This window comes from Ochotona princeps, chromosome 5, assembly GCF_030435755.1.
Source record: "Ochotona princeps isolate mOchPri1 chromosome 5, mOchPri1.hap1, whole genome shotgun sequence".
NCBI lineage: Eukaryota > Metazoa > Chordata > Mammalia > Lagomorpha > Ochotonidae > Ochotona > Ochotona princeps.
The window spans coordinates 101,045,515-101,068,440 of NC_080836.1; the positions used below are offsets into that span (position 1 = coordinate 101,045,515).

Genomic DNA, 22,926 nt, shown 5'->3' on the forward strand with positions numbered 1-22,926 from the left:
CTGAGTCAGGGGCTGGCGTCTCACATTTTGGGGACCCTGAGTGCTGAGAACAGCCCGTGGATGTGTGTGGATGCTACTCAAGGGAGTAGTGGAGGAGCAGGTGATGTGAGCCTGGTTTGCTTTTTCTGTTCAGTCCCAGGAGCGCTACCGAGCCTGTCGCCCATCATTAGCAGTGTAGACCAACAGCGCTTGTCAGTGTATTCATTTAAGGAGGCCTTTCCATTGGTCTGCGAAGCGAATGTAACATTTGTAGGTCAAACTCTCGCAATGACGGCATTGAAACAGGACAGCTGCGAGGGCTGTGCTTGTTAAGGATGCCTGTGAATGCCAAAAATACCAACAGCGCTCAGAACCCAAATGCCAGGGAGAGCGTTAGAGACCCCGCAGCAAGGCAGCCTCTGAGAGGCAGTTAGTATTTCTATCCCTCTGCCTTGCTTTGCTCCGTTTGCTGCTGCTGTTGAGTTTCACACCCAGGACCTTCGCAAAGAAACAATGGCAACAACCATGAGTACATAAAACCAAGTGATCTCGTGAAGACCCCTGTTAGAATCTGCAAATATTTGTCTGTTCCGGGAAATGCTTTGCCCTGTTCTCATGTAATCACTCTGACCTCAATTTTAAAAAAAGTCTTAAGTAGTTACTTCCCAGAGACTAAAGTGCAAACGCAAGGGAAGTGCAGAGAAAGAGACGGAAAGCGATGGGGCACCACAGCTTAGTCAGCTAATCCTGTGACTGTTGCGCTGGCACCCCCTGTGGGATCTGATTCTGCTCCCACCTTCTCCACTTCCAGCCCAGTGCCCTGTTAATGGCCTGGGAATGCAGTGTAGGATGGCCCAAGGCTTTGGACCCCTGTGCCCGCTCCACATGGGAAATCTGGAAGAAACTCCAGGTTCCCAGTTTGGACCAGCCCAGCTCTGGCCATTGCAGCCATCTGGGGAGCGAATCAGCAGATGTAATAGCTCTGCAACTCTTTCGAGTAAAACAAATCTTATTTAAAGAGACAGAGAGAGAGAAATAGAGAGACAGAGAGAGAGAGAGAGAGATGGAAGTGGCATGAAAAAGCACCACCTCCTGGAAAATGAATGTTCTCTACACCACAAGGGAGAAGAAGGGTCCCCAGAAGCAGACAATGGGGTCAGGACCATGACCCCAGTACCCCTCGCTCAGTCCCTCACACACCCTCTGTTTCATGCTCACTGTGATGTTCAAGTGCAAACCTATTCATGAAGCCACTGCAATTGCCATCCCTGGGGCAAACGTGTGACGCCCATGAAGCCACATTCAGTGTCTCCTGCTGAGAGGACCTGTACTCTTCTGCTCTGGGGCCTGCTGAAGCCACTTCCGCCTTCAGGAGCTGCCTTCCAAGGCTGGCTATTCAGGGAGCTGCCGATAGGTCATGCTCAGGTTAAATCCAATGACCAGCTCCAGCTAAACCTCATGGGAAACGAACAATACACACTTCCAAAGACGAACTGGTCCTCAGTGAAAACTGGAAGAAACTTAAGGGCAGTCTGTACCAGCCATAACCTTTCCCACCCAATAAAATGTACAAATGTTTTGATCCAGCAAATTCCATAGCTGGGATTATAACCCAAAAAAGACACAACGACATGCTCATAATGGTGTTTGAAATTCTGTTTAAAGAGGCAGAAGGGAGGGAGAAAGGTTGAAATCATTGAACAACATACTGATTAAACAAACTATGGTCAATTGATGCAACTAAGCACTATACAGGCACTGGCTTACACACACTACAGGCTTATAAAGACAGACAGTAAGTGAAATACACAAGTGATAGTACCAACAAGCGTCACTCACATGCACGCACTGTGGATAAGGAAAGCCTCCCCAGGGGGACACCATGAAATATGAACACTGGAGGTCAAGGGGGAAAGAGAGGGAATTATGAAAAAGTACATTTCACTTTTCCTTGTCTTTCTGACACATATTATACTTACAAAAAGAAATAAATAATTGAGCCTTTTTTAATGTTTCAAAAGAATATATTAGAAAGCTATCTTTTTGTAAAATGATGCGAGACAAAAACACACACAGTGCCAGAAGTTTATATATTCCAGCACTAGGGACAGTCTTCCCTCCCCTCCATCTTTCTCTCCTTGTCTTGCTCCCCCTCCCAGCCCCTCCCTCCAAGGTGTTCCCCCTTTCCATCTCTCAGAAACGAAGAAAGGCTATACCTGGCTGGAAATCTGGCTGTGAAAGAGGCAATGAGAGAAATTACTGTTGGGCCTGGCGCAAAAGCCTAGTGGTTAAATCCTACCTTGTATGCCCCAGAATCCCATACAGGCACCAGTACGTGTCCTGGCTGCTCTACTTCCCTTCCAGCTCCCTACTTGTGGACTGGGAAAGCAGTAGAGGAAGACCCAAGGTCTTGGGACCCTGCACCCATAGGGGAGATCCAGAAGACCCTCCTGGGTTCAAATCAGCTCAGCTCCAGCCATTGCAGTCACTTGGGGAGTGAACCAGTGGATGGAAGGTCTTTCTATCTCTACTTCTCTCTGTATATCTACCTTTCCAATAAAAATAAATAAATCTTAGAAAGAAAGATGAAGGTAGGAAGGAGGGAAGGAAGAAGGAAGGAAGGAAGGAAGAAAGGAAAGAAGGAGAAAAGGAAAGGAAAGGAAAGGGAAGGGAGGGAGGGAGGAAGCAAGGGAGGGAGGGAGAGAAGGAGGGAAGGAGAGAGAGAGAAAGAAAAAAGGAAAGAAAGTTACTGTCCTAACTTATATCTTACAGTAGACATTTTCTTCACCTGGCTCAGGTATTGTGGATGTCCTGAGTAGAGTAACTCAGTCAATCGTGCAACTGTCACATGGTCACCATGTTGTCAAGGAGTTCTGATGTGATCTGTTCATTCTAGAAGGCTGCTCTCTTAAAGATACAAAACAGACGCAACAAAAACAAGGAGAAAGTGAGGGAGGATACCCAGACACCGAGCTGTGTGATGCCAGCTACACAGAGACAGAAAGGACAAACAAACAGCTGGCCGATGATGTTACACAGGAGGCAGCAGTCGGGGAGCGGAGTTGGAACAGGAGAAACAAAGCCAGATGCCAAGAGAGAGAAGCACACAGGATGTTTGAATCAAGTGAACCTCTACCGAAAGGTAACCAGCATCCAAACCACAAAGCGCAGGGGTTGAAAAAGCACAGCTTACATCCGGGCAAGCAGAACTGCCAGCATTCGGAGCACAGGGAGGCAGCATACCACAGAGGCAACAGCTGGAGAGGTGACAGTCACAAATCCAGGAGCTGGGGCAACAAGACTCGGCCCCTGAAGGAAGTTAGATTTCACTCCAAAAAGATGGCTGAAGTTCAGTGCCCTGTTTGAATGGAAAGATTCCAATTCAAGGAGGCAGTGACCCCAGAAGTCCATTGGAAGATGGAAACTCAACCCATCCTCTCATCAAGAGCTCCTAAAGGGTCCATGCAAGGATGGTAAGGCGGTCACCTGTGGTGCCAGCATCCCATATGGGCACCAGCTGCTCCACTTCTGACCAATTCCTTGCTAAGGAGTCTGGGAAAGCAGTGGCCCCTGCACCCACATGGAAAACCAGGAAGAAGCACTCTCGCTCTCCCTCCCTCCCTGCCTCCTCCTCCTCCTCTTCCTCCTTCTTCTTCTTCCTCTTCTCTCTCTCTCTCGCTCAGCCTCCCTCCCTCCCACTTCCCTCCCTCTATTTTCCTCCAGCCCTCCCTCTCTTCCGTTTTCCCCTCCTTTCCTCCCTCATCTCTCTGTCACTCTGCCTTTCAAACACACACACACACACACACACACACACACACACACACACACACACACAGAGGCATGCCCTGCCTGGGTTTCCAACCAAAAAGACTAACTCAGCAGAATACTCTGGGTTGTAAGGATTCAGTCTCAAGTAGATGAGCTCCAGAAGAGAAGGGCTCACATGAGGTTTTGTGGATGTCAGAATCTGGATTCCAAGCACAGAGAGGTGAGGGGAGGGGTTTTCTAGGCTAGTAGCGAGTTTCTAGGTGGGGAGGGGCAACAGAGCAGGGTTCCCCTTCCAGACAAATGGATACTTACACTGACAGCGGAGGAAACGCCTACAGAAGGGTCCAAAGGAAGCAGTGATATTGCAGACCATCATAGGGCTTGCCTGCTCTGAAATCACCCTTCCGGACAATGAATGCCTCCAGTCGCGCAGGGATGAACTGGGGCAGGGGGAGCGTCACCTTACAGGATGCAGATAAGCCACAGCTGCCCTACAGAAATGCAAGCACAGCAAGCAGCCCCACTCCTCCCAAACTCCCACTGTAGGGCATGAGATGGTAGAGGAGCTAAGAGTTCGGATGCTCCCCAGGAAGCCAGACAGCTAAACGGAGGCTAATGTGGCTGTTTACCCCCAAAGGGCGCAGGCCACAAACAGCAGCAGACTGCCCAAGCACCTGGACCCCTGCTGCTCATGTGGGAGACCCAGATGAAGTTCCGGGTTCCTGGCTTCAGCCTGGCCCAGACTGAGCCATTGCAACCTTTTGGAGAATAATGGAAGATGCGTGTGTGCGTGTGTCTGTGTGTGCGTGTGTGTGTCCTTCTCTCCCTGCAACTCTCTTTCAAATAAACACAATCCTTTTTAAAATACGGTAAATTATATGTCATATTTTTCAGTGAAAAATGAGTACAGATTGTATGTGAGTTCGCAACATTTCTTCCATTGCACTAGAAGAACTTTATACTAACTCAAGAGAGTCCATTCGATTAACTTCCACCTTGACTCCCAAGGCCAGTCTATAGTTACAGCCACATCACAACCAAAAGCAATATAAAATAGAAGCTAATATTTCAATAGGTCCTATCTGGCAACAGGAATGACACTTTAAAAACTAGTGGCACTTCATACATATTCTTGAAACATCAGCTCCAAGTCACAGAAGATCAGTTAATGTGCTACAGAGAAAAACCAAAAACGTCCAGACACAAGTCTAAGAAAGTGTTCAAAACTAGAAGTGACCCATGGTGGAGGAGGGAGGCAAAGACGGCCACAGCCCTCCAGCTCCCTGCAAAGCCTCTGCAGGGGGCTGTGCCTGAGAACCCAAGTCAAGTGGAAATCAAAGGGAACAGAGGTTTTCATGAGAGACCTGTGCCCGGCTGCCCCAACACCTGGAGAAAGCAGAGGAAAAATACGAAAAGGAAACCAAGGTACAGCGCTGGCACTGCGCGACAGCGGCTGAAGCCACCACCTGCAGTGCTGGATCCCATCCCACAGCATTGGTCTAGTCCTGGCTTTTCTGTTTCAGGTCCTGGCTAACACACCAGGCAAGGCAACAGAAGATGGCCCAACGATACCCTGCAACTAACTGGGAGCCCCAGGTGGACATGAGCCTGGCCCAGTCCTCTTCATCACAGCCATGTGCAGGTGGGAGATCTCCTTCAGTGGCCGAAAAGCCCAGCTGGGCCTGGCCTGGCCTTCAGAACACATGTTCCTCCGACTTAGAGCTGCGTGGGAGACCTTACCTCGGAAACATTCTGACCACAAGACAGAGCTCAGCCCGCGTGGACAACGCTGCCCACGGGCAGACTCCTAACAGCCGAGCTGGGCAGGAGGTGGGGTGTGCTGCAACGCCAAGGACTCACCAATGAAGTGGTTCTGCCCCAAGGTGAGCATCTCCTCCAGCAGCACCAGGCCCCCTGGGGCCTGCAGGGGGGTCACGCTGCGTCCGTCGATGAGGGAGCACTGCCGGAAGCCCGCAGCCGTGACCTTCCACAACAGAATCAGCGAGATGGAGGCATCTTGCAGAATCCTGAAAACGGCAATGAGGGGAAGCCATGCTCAGAGAAACGCATCCTAGAGCTAATCTGTCAGCTGCTCAAGCCAACGTGTGCAGCCACAGGTCTCGGGAGGCCAAGAACCACCACGTTTTATACCACCTCCGCTTGTGCACACTGAAGGCCACACAGGCCTGCTCCGCTTACTCCAAGCACACACGACGAGCAATCAGGAACTCACCTTTGGAGAGCACTTGCAAGAAACATTCAAGTTTTTGCAGATAAACTTTTCCGCATCCACACAAGGCAAAGGGTTCTGGGGCAGTGTGTTGGGCCTAGCAGTTAGGACGCTGGCTGGGATGCCTGCATTTGAGGTCCGGCTTGTCTCCCAGCTCCAGCGTCCTGCCCGTGTGCCTTCCCTGCCTGGGAGGCAGCAGGAAATCCTTCCAATCACTGGATTCTTGTTGACTGCAGATGTTTCGCCAGCTTCAGCCTGGCCCAGCCCTGATGGCTGCAGGTATCTGAACCAGTGGGTAGGAACACACACTCTGTCTTTCTCTTTTTGTCTATGCCTTTGCCTCTCAAGTAATTTTAAAATTTAAAAGAGGAGAAGAAAAATCAACATCTCAGGGAAGTGGCTTCAGGAAGTAGCTAGGGATGCTACCTACTAGAGAGCCCCATCCCATTCAGGAGTACCTGGTTCAAGTTCTGATTTCAGGACTGAAAAAAGCAAAATTTGATTGATTGACCAGAAAAGCAGAGTAACAGAGAGAAGGGAAGAAAGATTTTCCAGCAGCCGGTTCGCTCTTCAGATGGCCTAGACTGGGCCAGGCCCACACCAGGAGCCAGGAGCCAGAAGCCAAGAACTTCAGCTGGGTCCCCCCCGTGGATGCCCAGGCCAAGCACTTAAGTCATCTGCCACTGCCTTCGTAGCCACATTAGCAGAGAGCCAGATGATGTGAAATAGTGGGACACGAACTGGTGCCCACACAGGAAGCTGACAGTGCAGACGGTGACGCCGTGCGCCATGCCGCAGTGCCCTCCAGGACTTCCTGTCCAGCTTCCTACTGATGCACAGCCTGACAGACAGCAGGCGAAGGTTCGAGTATAGGGGACACTTACGCTGGGTTCCAGGCTCCTAGCTTTACCCTGGCTCTGCTTCCGCTACCGCTGGTATTTGCACAGTAACCTGCTGGATGGCAGACCACTGGTGTATGTGTGTGCGTGCTTGAGCACGCACTCCCTCCATCCTCTGTCTTTCAAAGTAAAACAATCTAAGTCAATACTAATAAGTAAGTATGGAAAGGCTGCTTAAATGTCTTACAAATTTGTAACCCAACCTACCATAAGTGTGTCCTCCCACCGCCCCGCATGTCTAGCACCCCTGGCTTCTGGTGGGTTTCAGGCCACAGTGCAGGAGAGGAGACACAGCAGAAGGCCTTGCCCAGCTCACCCCTGCTCCCCACTGGCCCTCAGCTCCATCCTGCACCCAATGTTGCAGGAACAAGGGTCTGCCATCTCTTCCCAGGTCCCATCTGTACACCCCTTCTCCACTTGAGAAGTGTGCCCTGCCATTACATCTTTCCAGAGGCCCCTGACTGCCTTGTTGCCTCCGCAACTACTGCACTCCCCACAGACTGGGTTTCCACCTCCATAAGCAAAGGACAAGGCTCCACCCTCACCTGTACCTACATCTGCACCCGTACCTCCACCTCCTCCCCCCACCACCTGCTCCACCACCTCCTCCCCCTGCCACCTGCTCCATCACCTCCGCCACCACCTCCTCAGCCACCTCTACCTCTACATCACCCCCCAAGAATCCAGGGCACTAAACCCATTCTGAACCTTACGTATCCTAGCCACACTCTGCCATTTCTGCCCAATTCTGCAGCCTGTCAGGGTTGTGGAGAGCACAAAACCAAAAGCATTTAAGAGGCTGGAGACCAGAACTCTGGAGAAAGGCTTTAAAGATAAGACTATTTCCCCTCCACGGGAAGAAGTCAAGAGACATCGTAAGAGCAAGTGAACAGAGGCTCCACGTCCATTTCTCCAGAGCCGGCTCTGGACGGGCCTTCGCCAGGACCAGCAATGAAACACTGAGCTCCGGGCTCCCCCTGCTGGTGGAGTTTGAAGCGGCCTCAGACGCCACCTCCCTCTCACTGGGGACACTGCTCTGGTACTGGCTCTTCCCTTGCCCAGAACTCAAGGCTCAGGGAAGGGAGACGCAGAGGCCAGGGAACAAAGTCTGTCTAACAGACATTTTCAGGAACTCAATTGTTTGGAAGGCAAGGTGGCAAAAACAAAAGAGCTGGTACTCAGGGAAAAGAGGGCGGGGGGGGGGGGCACTGACCTCATTACAGGGATCCACTACATCAGATTGACCAGCCAGAGCCACACATTCCACAATCTTCAAAAATCCCACCAGACACACCTAAGGTTGCACCGGTGGCATGGGGAGGGTGGCAGGTGGTGGCACAGAGGACAAGGCAAGGTAATAGAAGCTGTCCGTCCGTCTGCGCATCCTACTCCAAGCCACACAGAAAGCGCCTAGCAATAGCAGGTGTTCGCTTAGGCAATGTCACTCTCCTATGCTTCTTCCCTAGGCTCTCAGGTGACAATGAGCAACCTATAATTTGAAAGCATTTTAGTTAAATACTCCTCTCAGTTGCTTGCTTTTAAAGAGAAAATTGTAACATGTGGATTTTGAAATTTGGGGTAAATTTTGCATGAGTTTAACCAGTGGACAAGTAAAATCTAAAGATACTGGTCATTTGAGAAGCAAACAACATGTGGGAGTGGAGGCGTCCAGCTTTGGACTTACTCCGACCCATCCTATCCTATGTCACCTGCCTTCCCTGCTGGATCCCAGGTGACGCCCTGCGCCGATGGAGCCTCCTCCAGCTCCTGTAGACAAGGGACGCATCCTCAGAGGGAGCTGTTCACAGTGCTCACTGGACTGGCCAGAAATGGGCCAGTTAGATAGATGACACCACCTGGCACATGGTCATGAGATCAATACTGATTTGATTTTATATTTTGATTGATTGGCCAATTGATTGCTTGAGAGCCAGGATGTCAGCGTTTGCATTCAATGGTTCATTCCCGCAAATGCTTACAATTGCCCAGAAGTGAAGCAAGCAGACAGCAAGTTTGTCTAGGTCTCCCACATGGGTCCTGGGAAGGGACACACGTACTTTCCATGATGTAAATGAGCAGGAAGCTGGAACCAAGAGCAAAGGTGGGCACTCCCATATGGGGCGCAGGTGGTCCGAGTGGCGTCTCAACTGCTGGGTAAAACATGCCCCATCCCAAACTTGTTTCTGTATAATCATTACTATAGGTGGATAGATAGGCACATATATACCTACATTGATTGCATCATTTGAAAGGTGGGAGGGAGCAGATGCATACAGAGAGAGAGAGAGAGAGAATGAATCTTCCAACCACTGGTTCATTCCCCAAATGGCTACAGTGACTGACACTGGGCCAAAAAGAAGCCAGGAGCCTGGAACTCCATCTGCATCTCCCACATAGGTAGCAAAAGTCCAGGCACTTCTGTCATCCCAGCACACTGGCAGAGAGAGGGTAGCATATGTAGTAGCCAGGACTCGAACCGGTGCCCATATGGATAGGAGGCAAGCAGCAGCCCACCCTGCTGCTCTGCAATGCCACCCCACCCCCACCCCACCCAATCTTGTCATGCAATGAGATGTCTTACTTCACTGAGGTGTTCTGAGGGACTTCAAAGGACACCAAGCGGCCACCTGCTGAGCTGTTGGAGCTGGCATTCCCACAGGCAGTATCAGGGATCACCTGTGAAGAGAGAAGGAGACCCACTCTTGGGTTATGATGCTGAATCCCCTCGCGCCCTTAGCAGCGCCTCAGCAAGGATGGAGCGATGAGTGACACCACAGGAACTCGGGTGGAAAGGAAAGCCTTCCATTCGACATACTAAAAGCGTCTTCCCCGAGAGCAACCTACCAATTCTGAATCAACTGAAAAGTGGATATATCCAGCAAGGTGGCAGGATTGCACGCCCTGCTCCTTCCTTCCTTACAGCATCCCTGGGCCCTTGCTCTGTGCTCAGCCTGAGCATCGGATGCTGAAAGAACAGGAGGAGGCCTGTTCAGGCTGGCTCACACAGCCAGGGGGAGGCTTCACACCTGCCAGAGATGGGTGTATATGGCAAGAATGACCCCACCCATGTGGATGGATGCGGGGAACGGGACAGTGCCCTTCCTCATCCCTGTCTGCTATATCTTCACTTTTAACATAATTATTAAGATACATTTATTTTTATTGGAAAGGCAAATCTACAGAGGAGGGCAAAGAAGAGACACAGAGAGATTGAAAGATCTTCCATCCTCTGGGTCACTCCCCAAATGGCCACAAGAGCCAGAACTGAACCAATCTGACGCCAGGAGTTTCTTCCAGGTCTCCCATGCAGGTGCTGGGTCCAAAGGCTTTGGGCCATCCTCTACTGCTTTCCCAGGCCACAAGCAAGGAACTGAATTGGAAATAAGAGTACCCAAATGTAGAATGGGTGCCCATTTTGGATTCCAGCACTGTAGGTGGAGGATTAGCCTGTTAGCCGCATACACCCCCAACCCCGCCAGCCCCCATGCCAGCCCCCATGCCAGCCCCCACCTTCACTTTTAACTAATGAAGGATTACATTGACTGACAGACACATATAAAAGAGGAGCTCCTGGGGGTGCATGGCTCGGAACCCTTGAGCCCGGTCCAGGGAAGGGCTCCTGACCACTGCACTCACTTTGTCCCTGTGTTGTGGTTATGCCCCTCGCCCTTGACAAAGCAAAGGAAGGGGGCCTGAAAGCGTTCACCAGGAGGGAATTCCCTGGGAGCTGTACAAAGTTCTCAGCCACGCCCCTCAGCCCCCAACCCGCAGGACGCATCCCTGACAGTCTGCCGTCACACAGATTCAGCCGCTCAGCTCAGAGATGGAAGCCTGGCTTGTCCCGTGTGCATCGGTGACAGCTATTGCGCACACCTTAGGCCCCCACGACCCACAGAGCATCCCACTTCCCATCTCGCTCCCTGCTAATGCTCCCAAAAAGCAGCAAAGGATGGCCAAAGTGTTTAGCCCCTGCCACCCACTGACCCCTGGATGGAATCACAGCCTCCATCAGAAGGAACCAGTGGATGGAAGATACCACCATCCTGAGAGCAACCAGCGCCCAGTTCTGGTAGGCAGCTAAGGACGCAGTCTCAACGTGGCCAGCAGAAACTTGTGTGGCTTGAAAAAAAAAGCGGGTTAACCAAAAACTTAGTCAAATCACCTAAGAAAAGAGCACGTGCCTCTTACTTTTCTTGTAGCAATAAGGAAAACTTACACACACAGCCTTGATGGCAGTGTAAGTTAGACTCCTGATCGTAACACATCACCTGGACCTAGGCAGACCTCACACATGTATAAAGTAAGACATGGAACGAAGCAACACTGTTTCTGCAAAGCTGCAACTCTTGGTATGGACTTGGTTCCCAACCTTTATAAACCTATACACATTTTATTAGAGATCTACCAGGAAATAATCCTCAGATAAGACTTCTGAAGGTACAAGAATCCAACTCCCGTGGAATACATTTCAACATTTTGCTATTGTCAAAGTAAATGAAATTTGGAGATTTCATTGTTAAACACATCCTCAAAATATTCTGAAGTCCCACTGAAGTAGTAAAAGGAACTAAAACCGGAATCTAAACAGTAACTACTACATAGTTGGGCACCCTAACATCCTGCTAGGGCCTGAATGTGGAACAACACTTGAAAAGCTCACAGAAAAATGCAACAAAAAGATGCATTTACTTGGCTGCAAAAGTAACTTAAAATCCACACTTAGATTTTTTTTATATATACTATATATTTTCCATGACTTTATAAGAAAAAATTATGAATGGGCTTCCAATTTTTTTGCACTAGAATAAACATATCCATTAATTCCATGGCCCATCAGCCTTCTGAGGTTTCCCTAGTCTCTGCTGGGCATGCCAGTGTTGAAATCCGACCCTCAAGGAGGTGGGCTCAGGCGACAAGGCCTCTGGGAGAAAGCTGGGGTATGACCCACTCTGTGCACCTTCGGCCACGTGAGGTCACAGTGGGAAGGCATCCAAAGAAAAACACATCCCGAGACTCCCAGCTGGTCTTGACCTTGACCTTCCCAGCACTGCAGGAGCGAGTATGAACCTGCCAACAGTGATAGCAATCCTTTGTGTGACTCTGTCCTGAGCTAGGTGCCCCCAAATCCAAGCTGGTCTCACAGAAATGCATATGGATAGCATGCCAGAAAATAACTTCGTTTCCATGCTCGCTTTATTTGTTCCTTTGATGCTCACAAAACCATCACGGTACACAAATAGAAACAAATTTCGGAAGACTGCTGTTGTCAGTGAGTAACAGATATTACTGTTTTTAAAAAAAGATTTGTTCATTTATTTGAAAGGCAAAGCAGAAGAGAGAGACAAAGATCTCCCACCTGCTGGTTCATTTTCCCAGTGACTGCAGAGCACAGGGCCAGACCAAAGCCAGGAGCCTGGATCTCCATCCGGGTTTCCCACACGGGTGGCAGAGGGGCCACCTTCTCCTGCTTTCCCAGGTCATTAGCAGGGAGCTCAACTGAAAGTGGAGCAGCTGGGACTCACACACTTGCTCCGACATGTGATGGCAGTGCCACTAAAGTGTGCTTACCCCACTGCACCCCAATACCAAACACGAGGGGGGACAGGGAACAGTTCTCCCATTTTCATTGCTGATCGTAGCACCACCACAACTCCTCTGACATTTCTGATTTCCTGCAGAAAACCACACGCAATACAATGTCCTCACCTTCACTTGATCCCATTTCATCTCCACAACTTTCTGGCCTGTTTTCGGCTGCCATGTCGGCAGTGCCACAGTGGCCTGAGAGCGGGATACGGTCACTTCGGGCTCCTGGGTGGCAGGAACAGGCTGGAGCTGTCGAGGGGCTGTGGACTCAGTCCAGCCTGAGGCTGGGAGACTGGGCAGTGCCTGCTCACAGTGGGGACCTTCATAGCCGTCATTGCAAATACAGAGGTAGCCATCACTGTTGCTGCTGCTGCTGCTGCTGCAGTTGCCATGGTGACAAGGGTTGCTGGCACACGGATCTGCAAGGAGCTGAAACGAGACCATAAATGGGTCAATTATTCCCTCATAAGGAAAGCGGTGCCATCACTGGGAAATCAGCTCGGCGTCTCAGAGCGGCTGTTGGAAAAGCAGCACTGCTCCCAGGCGGGAATCAGGTTCCCAACCACTTGCAGGCACACTTTCCAAGGTCATTCCCACATGAAAACAAGGAACTGAGTGGTGGTCGATAGCTCCCCAAACCCAATCCTAAGTTACACAACTTAGCATTCCAGGGAAATGTCCGAGACATCATGGTGACAATCTAGGTTTGCAAGGAAGACACCCTCTTGGATGTTTTAGCTGTGGACCAAGACAAATCTTCGCCATCCAGGGTCTCCCCTTGCAGGAATAGCCATGTGATGTGTGCACGGTGTCACCACTTCCAAGTGTTGTCCAGTCCCCCCTAATTAGGAACCTTTTATTGAGTGATGCTACTGAATTAAAGGCTTCCAGAATGGTCCATGTGTGTGGCAAGTGCCAGGACAGGATGTGGGAGGAGACCTCAGCAGGACTCCGTGAAACAGTGGTCTCATTATCTGTGATGGTGATGACAGAGAAATGGGACCCCATGGGATGGAAGATAAACGCGGGGTGGCATGTCCTTTTCATTGTGTTCTTGGGTGGAGGAAGTCCTTCACTGCTGACCTCTGAGTGGCCATTTGTTGGCACCTGGAGACACATAACAATGGGAAGGATCACCTGCTCCTCCCAGACAGCAAGGGCCCGGGCATGTTCCCAGTGCTTATTCAATTACAATTTGTTTCTGTGATAAAAGAAAATTAGTTCTCTGGCTGCTGTGCCCCTGGCTTCACAGGACTGCTCATAAAATAGAATTCAGCCGGGAACTAAGGACACAGAAAACAGGATGTTCGGATTTGGTTAAAACAAAGTCACACCCCTAAGCACACATATCAAGAATCCCGCATGGAGAAATGATTACTTATTCTGCTAATCACTCTTATCAAACAATTTCCAATAAACTTCTTCAGGGAATAAGAGGTTTTGGATTGAATCCAATGGTGCACCAAAAATGCCATATTCCTTCTACGCTTTTATTTGGCAGTTCCTTCACAGAAGCTCACAGGCGAGCCAATGGATTCATCTCTGCAGAGGATATTTCAGCTCTGAATCATGTAAACTTCATAACATGTCAACTCAAGGTCAAACAGCCTCCTTTCACGGCAGATGAAGCTCTCGCTGATCGGCCCCCGCTCCTGCCCTCTGAGGTCGTCTCCTTGCACCCTCACTTTCTGCTGCTGGAGTTTGCCTCATTGCTTCCCTCCCACCTCAGGGCCCTTGCACCTGCTGGGCCCACTGAGGACAACGCTTCAACCGGGAGAACCTGCCTGCTCTCCACATCTCATTTCATTCTCTCATACGAGTCACCCTCTCCAGGAAGTCTTCCTTCACAATGAAATGTAGAATGATCCAAATGAGGCCACTTTATTTTTCTTCCACCAAAAACTGAGTTCCCTGAATGCAGGGAGTTCAGCTGCCACAAGGACTCCATCCTCAGCACATGGAGGAACACGTGGTGCAGGGTGGGACTTCTAAAAGCATTCGTGGAAAGAGATGCGCAGACCGGCGGTGGTCGGGAGGAGAGCCTGCTCAGGAGAGCTATGAACGGCCTGCAGTCAAGGAGTGAGCTCATCTCTGGGCTATTTTTAGGAAGACCCTGTGGAATGGGTGTCACCTTTAGAGTTGTCTGACAAGAAGAAAGAATTTAATTAGCTAGAACAAAGGAGGCATTTAAAGTTGCATTTCTGAAATAAACTTTCAAAATATCCAAGATTTACATCACCACAAATGAGTTCAATATATGCATTAAAAAAGCAAAACTACGTTGAAATCGCAAAGCATCCGTGCAAAATTTCATTCTGGAAAGCCAAACCTCCACTGTGCAGCTCAGAGGACAGCATTGCCAGGTAAAAACCACCTGTCTGGTGGCGCGAGAAGCCGCCTGGCTACGGCTGCCTCATCACGGCCCCCTTGCTGAGCCCAGTCAGACCCTCAGAAGAAGTGTGTAGTGCAGCTTAAGACCCAGCACTTTGGAGCAGTCCTTCAAGGCACACAGACCCCCAAGACCAGGGCCGGGCCACCAGCACGCAATGATTGCTCTCGCAGGGGTTGAAGAATCCAGCAGGGAGTAGCTCATTCATCCCCACAACAGTGGAAAACTGAAGAGCAGAGGCACTGAGTGGCCACTACAAAGGGAAGCCAGTCCTTCTAGCCACACGCTCTTGCCACACCTCAGCACCACAACACTGTTATCAAACCATCGTGATGCCAGAAACATCCTGCAAAGGAGGAGAGGCATGGCTTATAGTTCTATATGCACCCAGCAAGTTGGTAGAGATTAAATGAGGACCAAGTCCATCACTTCAAACGCGCTTTCAGACCAGAGAAACGAAAGCAATAACCCTCAGTGCACACTGACGGAGCCAGGCCAGGACTGGGAGTCAAAGGCCTACAGGGAACACTGATGCACTCGACCCCAGCAGGAAGCCAGTGCCAGCAGTAAGAACAACCAGTACCACCTGCCAGTTGCTGAGTGCCTATTGTATGCCCGCCATTACATTAAACATTGTACCTCAGTTCCTAGTACAGCTAAGAACATTGATTCCTCCAACCTTCCATGAAAGCTTAGAAACGCTAAGCCGATGACTCAAGCGCGCTTTCTCCCACTTGGGTCTCACGGCTCATGAGGCCCCCAGACATTCTTCCTCAGGGCTCTGGCACTGGCTGTCCCCTCTGCTGGGATGCCTTCAGGGCTCAGGGCTGTTCCTAGGCCTCCTTTGGGTCTTTGCTCAAACGTAAACCTCTGCTGAAGGCATCACCAAGTTCCCCACGAAACAGTGCAAAGTCCGCAGCAGGCGGCCTTGCTGAGTCCTCCTTTGCTCCTTGACTTTTTTAAGACAACTGTCCTCTTCCAACATACTGTATGTGTCCACTTACCATCTCCCCTCATTAGAACCTCAGGAGGTCAGGTTTGTTTCTTCTGTTTTGCTGAGGTGTCCCCAGTCCTTGAGTGGTGCAGGCCCACGACTGCAGGTGCATCAACAATTGCCCATAGATGAGTGAGTGCTGAGTGATGGCATGACTTGTAGCTGTCAGAGTGCAACGCTTTGTAAAGTGCATGCAGAATTCCCCACGGTCCCAACCCAAGTCCTGACAGCATATGTCAAGGAAGAGCCTTGGGTGTCTTCACGCTTGTGCTTTGAGGGTCATGAAAAGTAACTGAATCTGCTTTAAAAGGAGAGGTGCAACAGAACCAGTAGAACTGGAAGGCTTTGCCTTGATCATGACAGGCTCACTGGAGGACAAGCTGGCTCATAGCACAGTGGACCATGGACCGTTCTCTGATCTCAGAGACACTGTGTCGTCTGTGAGCCACAAGGAAGCCAGCGACCCTAGAGCAGCATCAGAGGAACAGGGAGCTGGGTGGCCAGGGGCAGGTCCCCACAGCAATGCCCACTTTGCTGTCTGAAGGAGTCAGTCCCACCACAGGTAAAGGACTCAAGAGTTGACGATACTGGTGAGACCCATCAGCTATCATGAGGGCAGCTCTCTGGGCTTTAGTTACGACAAGGGTACAGCCAGCACATGGGCGCAATGAAGAATGACTGACTAGGAAAGCCCTGTCACTCAGCATCCTCAGGAAGGAAAAGAGGACGCAGCTAAAAATTCAACTGTCGGTAGTATAGATTAGCAAAGGGGTGGTGCAGCACACTCACAGGCATAAACACACTGGGAGGCGACATGGCAAGTTCAGTGCCATGCAGGGACACTGGTCTTATCCTCATGACACTCCTTGGCCTATTGATCAGCTCTCTCACAACCTGGCAGCCATCACTCCTGTGCTGACACTTGCATCTACCCGCATCATAAAATGCAGCAACTAACTTTTAAGCAAGAGCCTGGCATCCAACAGACTTACTGGACATTGATCTGCACAATCATTTACATTGTTTTTTGTATTTTACGTTTGTATTTTCTCTCCTAAGGGAAAATTCCTATTGAACAGGTCACTAGAGCTTTTGAATACCATTCAACTGGACCTACAAGCAGTTAATAACCAAAGTGCCAAAATGCGTAACGAAGCAAAAGATCATAATCAATAGCCCTGACTTTGAGGCTACTCAATACTTAATAGGTGATATTTTCACAGCTATAATTTCTAGTTTCCAATGATGATCGAAATTATCAACCTTTGTAATATCAGCTGCAATAAAGAGCAAAGAGGAAGCCCATGGGTTAATGATTTTCTGTGTACAGTTCACCAACTGACTCATTTGTGAAACGTTAAATATTATATGTTTGCTGCATCTACTAAAGCCAAATGTTTTCCAGCAATAGACCTAAGCTAAAACTGTTCTTTTTCCATTTTGTTTCAGATGTGCTCATCATTTTTACTATGCCATAACCAAGAGCAGGTATGAGGGCTTGGCCCATAGAGACATGGGAGGCAGGCCTTGAGTAAAGGTGCCTGCCGGCCCTGAGACCATAATTACACATAGTCACCTTGTGACACATCAGCCTTCCCAGAATCACCTTCTATTCACGTTTCTGTCAGTGCCTATAGCACAACAATGGAGGATGAGGGGTCAAACAGAAAGCCTGCAGAAGATATAAAAGAGGCTCATTTACAGAGTCCCAAGACACTGTGAGTCCTAGCTGACAGGGCTGCCTCAGGCCTTATCTGCATGACGGTTGAGCCTCAAAGGCACACAAGGCTCCCTATCCCCAGGACCCCTTCCACGAGAGTTAGACTTCAAGCTTTGTTCCTGTCCCCTGCCACCTCTGCACTTTTACCCAAAACCCAATACAGTAACTCAGCCATTCTTGTGACACTCAGTAATCCCCTGTGAGGACCCACATAAGGTCCCTCCAAGTAGAGGGGTCTGCAAGGTGAAAAACAAAACCCAGTCTTGGCCCTTAAAGAGGTTGCAGTCAATGGAAAAGTCAGGCTTGTTCACTTGAATGTGCTCTGTGCAGTTTAAAAGTCAAAGAAACAGCCTACTACATGCCTGTCAATGACCGCAATATCACTGTTGCATGGAGTTGAAGGTCCCTTCTATACCCAACTAGCTTGAAAGTGCAATGGAGAGAGAAAGAATCTGACAACTGGCTGTGTGGCACAGGCAGATTTTGAACAGCTCTTAGAACTTGTCTCTGAGAATAGTGTCAGCTTTCAACAAAATCAAGACAGCAACTCTAGTGAGAAGAGGTGGGCCTGAGAGTTTCCTAATGGAAAATGCAGCCAGCTGAGCACTGGCCACGGCCTGCTCTGCAGAGGTCGGTAAGAGACTTGAAAGATATCATCTAGCTGCTCTGGGCACATATTCCTCATGTATTTAGTGAGGGGCTACAGCAAACATGGCAAGGCCTCTTCCAGCTTGATGCTTACAATTCGATGATGATGATGATGATGATGATGATGATGATGATGATGATGATACAGTTCCTTAGGTTTGGGGATTTCCCTTTCCCCCTCCTCAAGAATCCTCCCCCCACCCCCACTCCACTGATTTCCCCTTTATTAATACAGTAGTATAGTTCCTCAAAAACAGCCATAAATCCATCATTGCAGGCATGAACAGTGACAAAGCCCAGCATCCTATTGTCAAGGTATAGTTAACAGTTTCATTGGGAATCCATCTTTGATCTGAAAGGAGAGATGCATACTACATTGTATCCTCACATCTGGATATGATAATCTCCATTACACAGTTACTACACATCTCCTTAAAAGAAAAGTCACAACACAAAATCACCAACAGGAAAAAAAATCCCAGAAATTTACAGTACAATGAAGTTAAATAACATGCTACAGAGTGACTAATATGTAACTGAAACAATGAAGAAGAATATCACGGACCTTCTTGAAGACATGGTATGACTTATGAGTCAATGAAGGAATTAATGAGAAAGAAAAAAACTGCCTTGAAGAAGTGAAAATAAAAACAAAATCATAAAAATCCATGAGATATAGTCTCTGTTGATCTTTGTTGGTGTGATATGTCTCCTGTCGGCAACAGATAGATGTGTTTTGTATTTTCAATCCAGTTACTAATTTATGCCATTGGCTTGATGAGTTTAAGCCATTTACATTCTGGATTAATATGAATAGGTGGTATTTTTGCCCTGATGACTCAGAATTCTAGTGGTACTCACCCAGCCTTCATGGATGCTGTGTTCAAAACATTGAGAGAGAGAACAACAGTACAGACAACATTACAACAATAGCATGGATCACAGGAGGTAGTGTGTTGAGCCAGGAGCGAGGCTATGCAGACTATGCTGGAAGTCTAACATAAGAGCCCAGATCTGAATCTCGCTGGAGGGAGTGGCACAACTGACTGCAAACAAGGAACCATGTATCAATCACAGTAAGTAAAATCGAACTGCAGACTATGGATGACACAGCTTGGAAAACTGCCCCAAAGAGAAGACTCTGATAACCAAATGTACAATGACCAAGAGCAAAAGAAGAGACAAAGGCACAATGAATATTACTGAAGACTCCCCTGCCATGGAGCAAAAGCCTTTGCCAACCTCAGAGTTCACTGAGGAAGACATCAAGAAAATGGGGGGTACAGAACTCAAAATACTTGTTATAAAGCTTCTTATCAACAACAAGAAGCATATAATACAGGAGTTCAAGCAATCTAAGGAATATGTTACACAGCACACAGCAGCAGTGAATCAACTGAAAGCTGATATATCAGAAATGCAGAACACAGTGGAGCAAATTATTTTTTAATATATATTTTTATTATACTATTTATGTATCTGAGGTGAAGGGGGATATTGAGAGACAATCCCCACCCAGTGTCCCACCCGCCCAAAGTCCCGGATGTGGGGCATGCTCTGAGATACTTGCTCAAGTGGTCTTAATAGTCCTCCAGTTATGGATCACTGCCAGTCTCACCACTCCCAGCTCGATGAGGTCATTGAAGAATCCACTGATTGTCACAGTCCATCACAGAGTCTTCATTTGCCCAGTATTCCGTTGCCTAACATTTAGCTGAGGTGGTTGATTGACCTGTTCTGTCCTCTGCCCTCTCCTGGCCAGGGCTCTGAGTCCAGCAGTTTGATTGGGGAGATCACCAAAGAAACTTTGAGGTATTCCCAGATCAGATTCCCACATGTTCCAGCAAGCACCGGGCCCGGTACAGTCCATCGCCACAATCAGCTGGTGGTTGCAACTGCTGGGTTGGCTCCGCTCTCAGTCCCAACTTGCACTGGAACCAAGGGTGTTGCAGTCCAGCCTGGTTCTGCCCAGCACGCACTCGACTCTTTCATCAACCAGTGGGGGCTGCAGCCCTGTTGGGGTGACCCACAATAACCCCCACCAGGCCCGCCCCCCACTCTGGCCTGCCAGTATGCATAGCAGAGTAGTCCAGTCTGTCCCGCTTCCCATTTGGCTCCAGTACCTGTCAATGGGCATTGAAGCGTAGTTCCCTCCAGCCAACTCAACTATCCAGCCTCACAGATGTTGCTGAGTGCCTCTCCTTCTAGCCACCCCAGCCCCCGTCCTAGTTTTCATGCCCTCCCACGGGAGTAGTGACCCAAGAGGGGGGAACCCCACCACTTCCCTCCCAGGTCTCTCTCAGTCCCGGTTTATGTACTCTTTGGGTGGTTCTGTGGTTTGACTTGACAGAATTAGCCCACAGTACCAGCTTCTGCCAGCTGTCTGCGGCTAAGCCCAAACAACCTTCACCCGCTAGTGGAACAAATTAAAAGTACAGTGGAGAGTCTCCAAAATAGAATGAAGCAAGCAGAAGAAAGAATATCAGAATTGGAAGATATTTCCTGTCATCAGGCGGAAGCAAACAAAAACCTGGAAGCAGAGCTGGTCAAGCTCAAAAAAGTATTCAAGAATTAAGAGACACTATTAAAAGGCCAAATATAGGAGTTATGGGAGTCCCAGAAGGTGCAGGAAGAGAAGCTGGGTTCACAAATGTATTTCATGAAATAATAAAGGAAAATTTCCCTAGTCTAGAGAAAGAATTGGGAAACAACATCCAGGAATGGCACAGAATTCCCAACAGGATTGACCAAAAGCAATCTTCACCAAGACACATGCTCATCAAGCTCTCTTCAATCAAACATAACGAAAAGATCCTTAAATGTGCACATGAAAAAAATCAATTGACATATAGAGGAATGCCAATTAATTCACTGCTGATCTTTCGCAGGAAACTCTACAGGCCAGAAGAGAATGGAATGACATACTCCAGATTCTAAAAGCAAAAAACTGTCAGCCCAGGATAATGTACCCAGCAAAACTTTTCTTTGTCTTTGAAAACAAAATAAAATTCTTCCACAGTCAAGAAAAGCTCAAAGAATATGCCTCTTCCAAACCTGCCCTACAAAAGATACTTAAATATGTTCTCTTGACAGAAAAGAGAAATAGCACCCACCAAAACCAAAGGCAAATGTGAAGAACATCCCCGCAAAATAACAACAGGAGACTAAACCAATGAACAATCCTTTGCTAAAATGACAGGACAAAATTACCGCCTATTTATATTAACCTTGAATGTAAATGGCTTAAACTAATCAATCAAATGTCATAGATCAGCAGACTGGATTAAAAACACAAAACCCAACTATTTGTTGCCTACAGGAGATACATCTAACCAACAAACATTAGCAGAAACTGTATCAAGAAGTTTAATGTTTCTAGCTTCATTTCTTCAAAACACGTTTTTTCTCATTAAATTCTTTAATGACTCAGATCATACAGTAACATCACTTTCTTCAAGAAGTTCTTGATTTCCTTCTTCATTTCTTCAGCGGCACATTAGTCATTCAGTAGCATGTGATTTAACTCCTTGGCATTGTAAGTTTCTATTTTTCCTTACTATTGTTGATTTTGCTTTGTGGCTTTTCACTTGAGGGGATGTACATTGACTGTGTAATGGAGACTGCCATGTCCAGATGAGGACACTGTGCAGTATGTATCTCTACTTCTGGAGCGAGAATGGATTCCCAGTGAAACTGTTGGATGTGTCTTGACAATGGGATACTGAACTCTGCCACTGTCCATGGCTGTAATGATGGGCTTATGACAGTATGTGAGAAACTATGTTGTCGCAATGATATGGGAGGACTCATTGGGGGGTGGGGGGATTAGGAGAGGAGGTAGGGGAAATCCCAGGGCCTATGGAACCATATCATAAAATGGCATTAATATGATAATAATAACAACAATAAAGAAAAGAAACAAAGATGACATGAGAATAGCTTAGTGCAAAAAAAAAAAAGTCCAGAGAAGAACCAGTAGACAGACTAGCACCCCCTCACATCTACAGCCATGCTCGGAGGGACGAAGGAGTCCCCAAGAAATAGGAAGGGGGTTCCAGGAAACCCAGCCCATTAGAGGCTTGGAGAGAATGTACAAACACTAGCAGAGCATGTGGCATTAGCCAGCACCACGCTGGTCACGAAGGAGACTCGAGATTTGTGGCACTTACAGGACACCAAGGAGTAAGACAGCACCTCAGACAGGAAATAATGGAGAGGGTTCTGTGGCAATAGGAAGTAAGAACAAATGGCCGTGCTGGTAGTGTGTCTGCACGGCAGCATCAGTGAAGAACTGGATGTAAATAAGAGTATGATAAAAGGGAATGCCTTAGCAAGCAAAAAACAAAGACAAAACGCCCCACGCAGTGTTTCCCAGCCTCAGCATTACTGGCACAGCAGGCTACTCACGGCCTTGCCAGGGGCACTGCCCTGAGCACACCACAGGATGTTGGCAGTGTCCTCCTCTCCACCTCCCAGATGCCAGGAGAGCTCGTCCTCCATGAGTAACAACCAAAGATGGCTCCAGCCTTCCCCAGCGGAAGATGTCAACCCCAGCGGAGACCACTGCCTTACAGAACCAAATGGGTAATGTGCTCCACTTCAACAGAATCTTTTAAAATCCATTTGATTCCACCAATAAAAGGCAGAAGGAAAGGGGGTTGGTACAACATACTGCCACGGGCTAACTAAACCCCTTATCATAAAGAGAATTTC

General features: G+C 48.5%; 1 protein-coding gene across 1 annotated transcript in view; it reads right to left on the minus strand.

The window, feature by feature from the left end:
- The window catches only part of DNER (delta/notch like EGF repeat containing), a 304,451-nt gene that overhangs the window by 175,328 nt on the left and 106,197 nt on the right, over positions 1-22,926 (minus strand). The window contains exons 2-4 of the mRNA XM_004576747.3: positions 12,583-12,891; positions 9,458-9,552; positions 5,608-5,774 (exon numbers count right to left, since the gene is read on the minus strand). Coding sequence (XP_004576804.2) covers positions 5,608-5,774; positions 9,458-9,552; positions 12,583-12,891 — 571 coding nt within the window. The remainder of the gene's footprint in view (positions 1-5,607; positions 5,775-9,457; positions 9,553-12,582; positions 12,892-22,926) is intronic.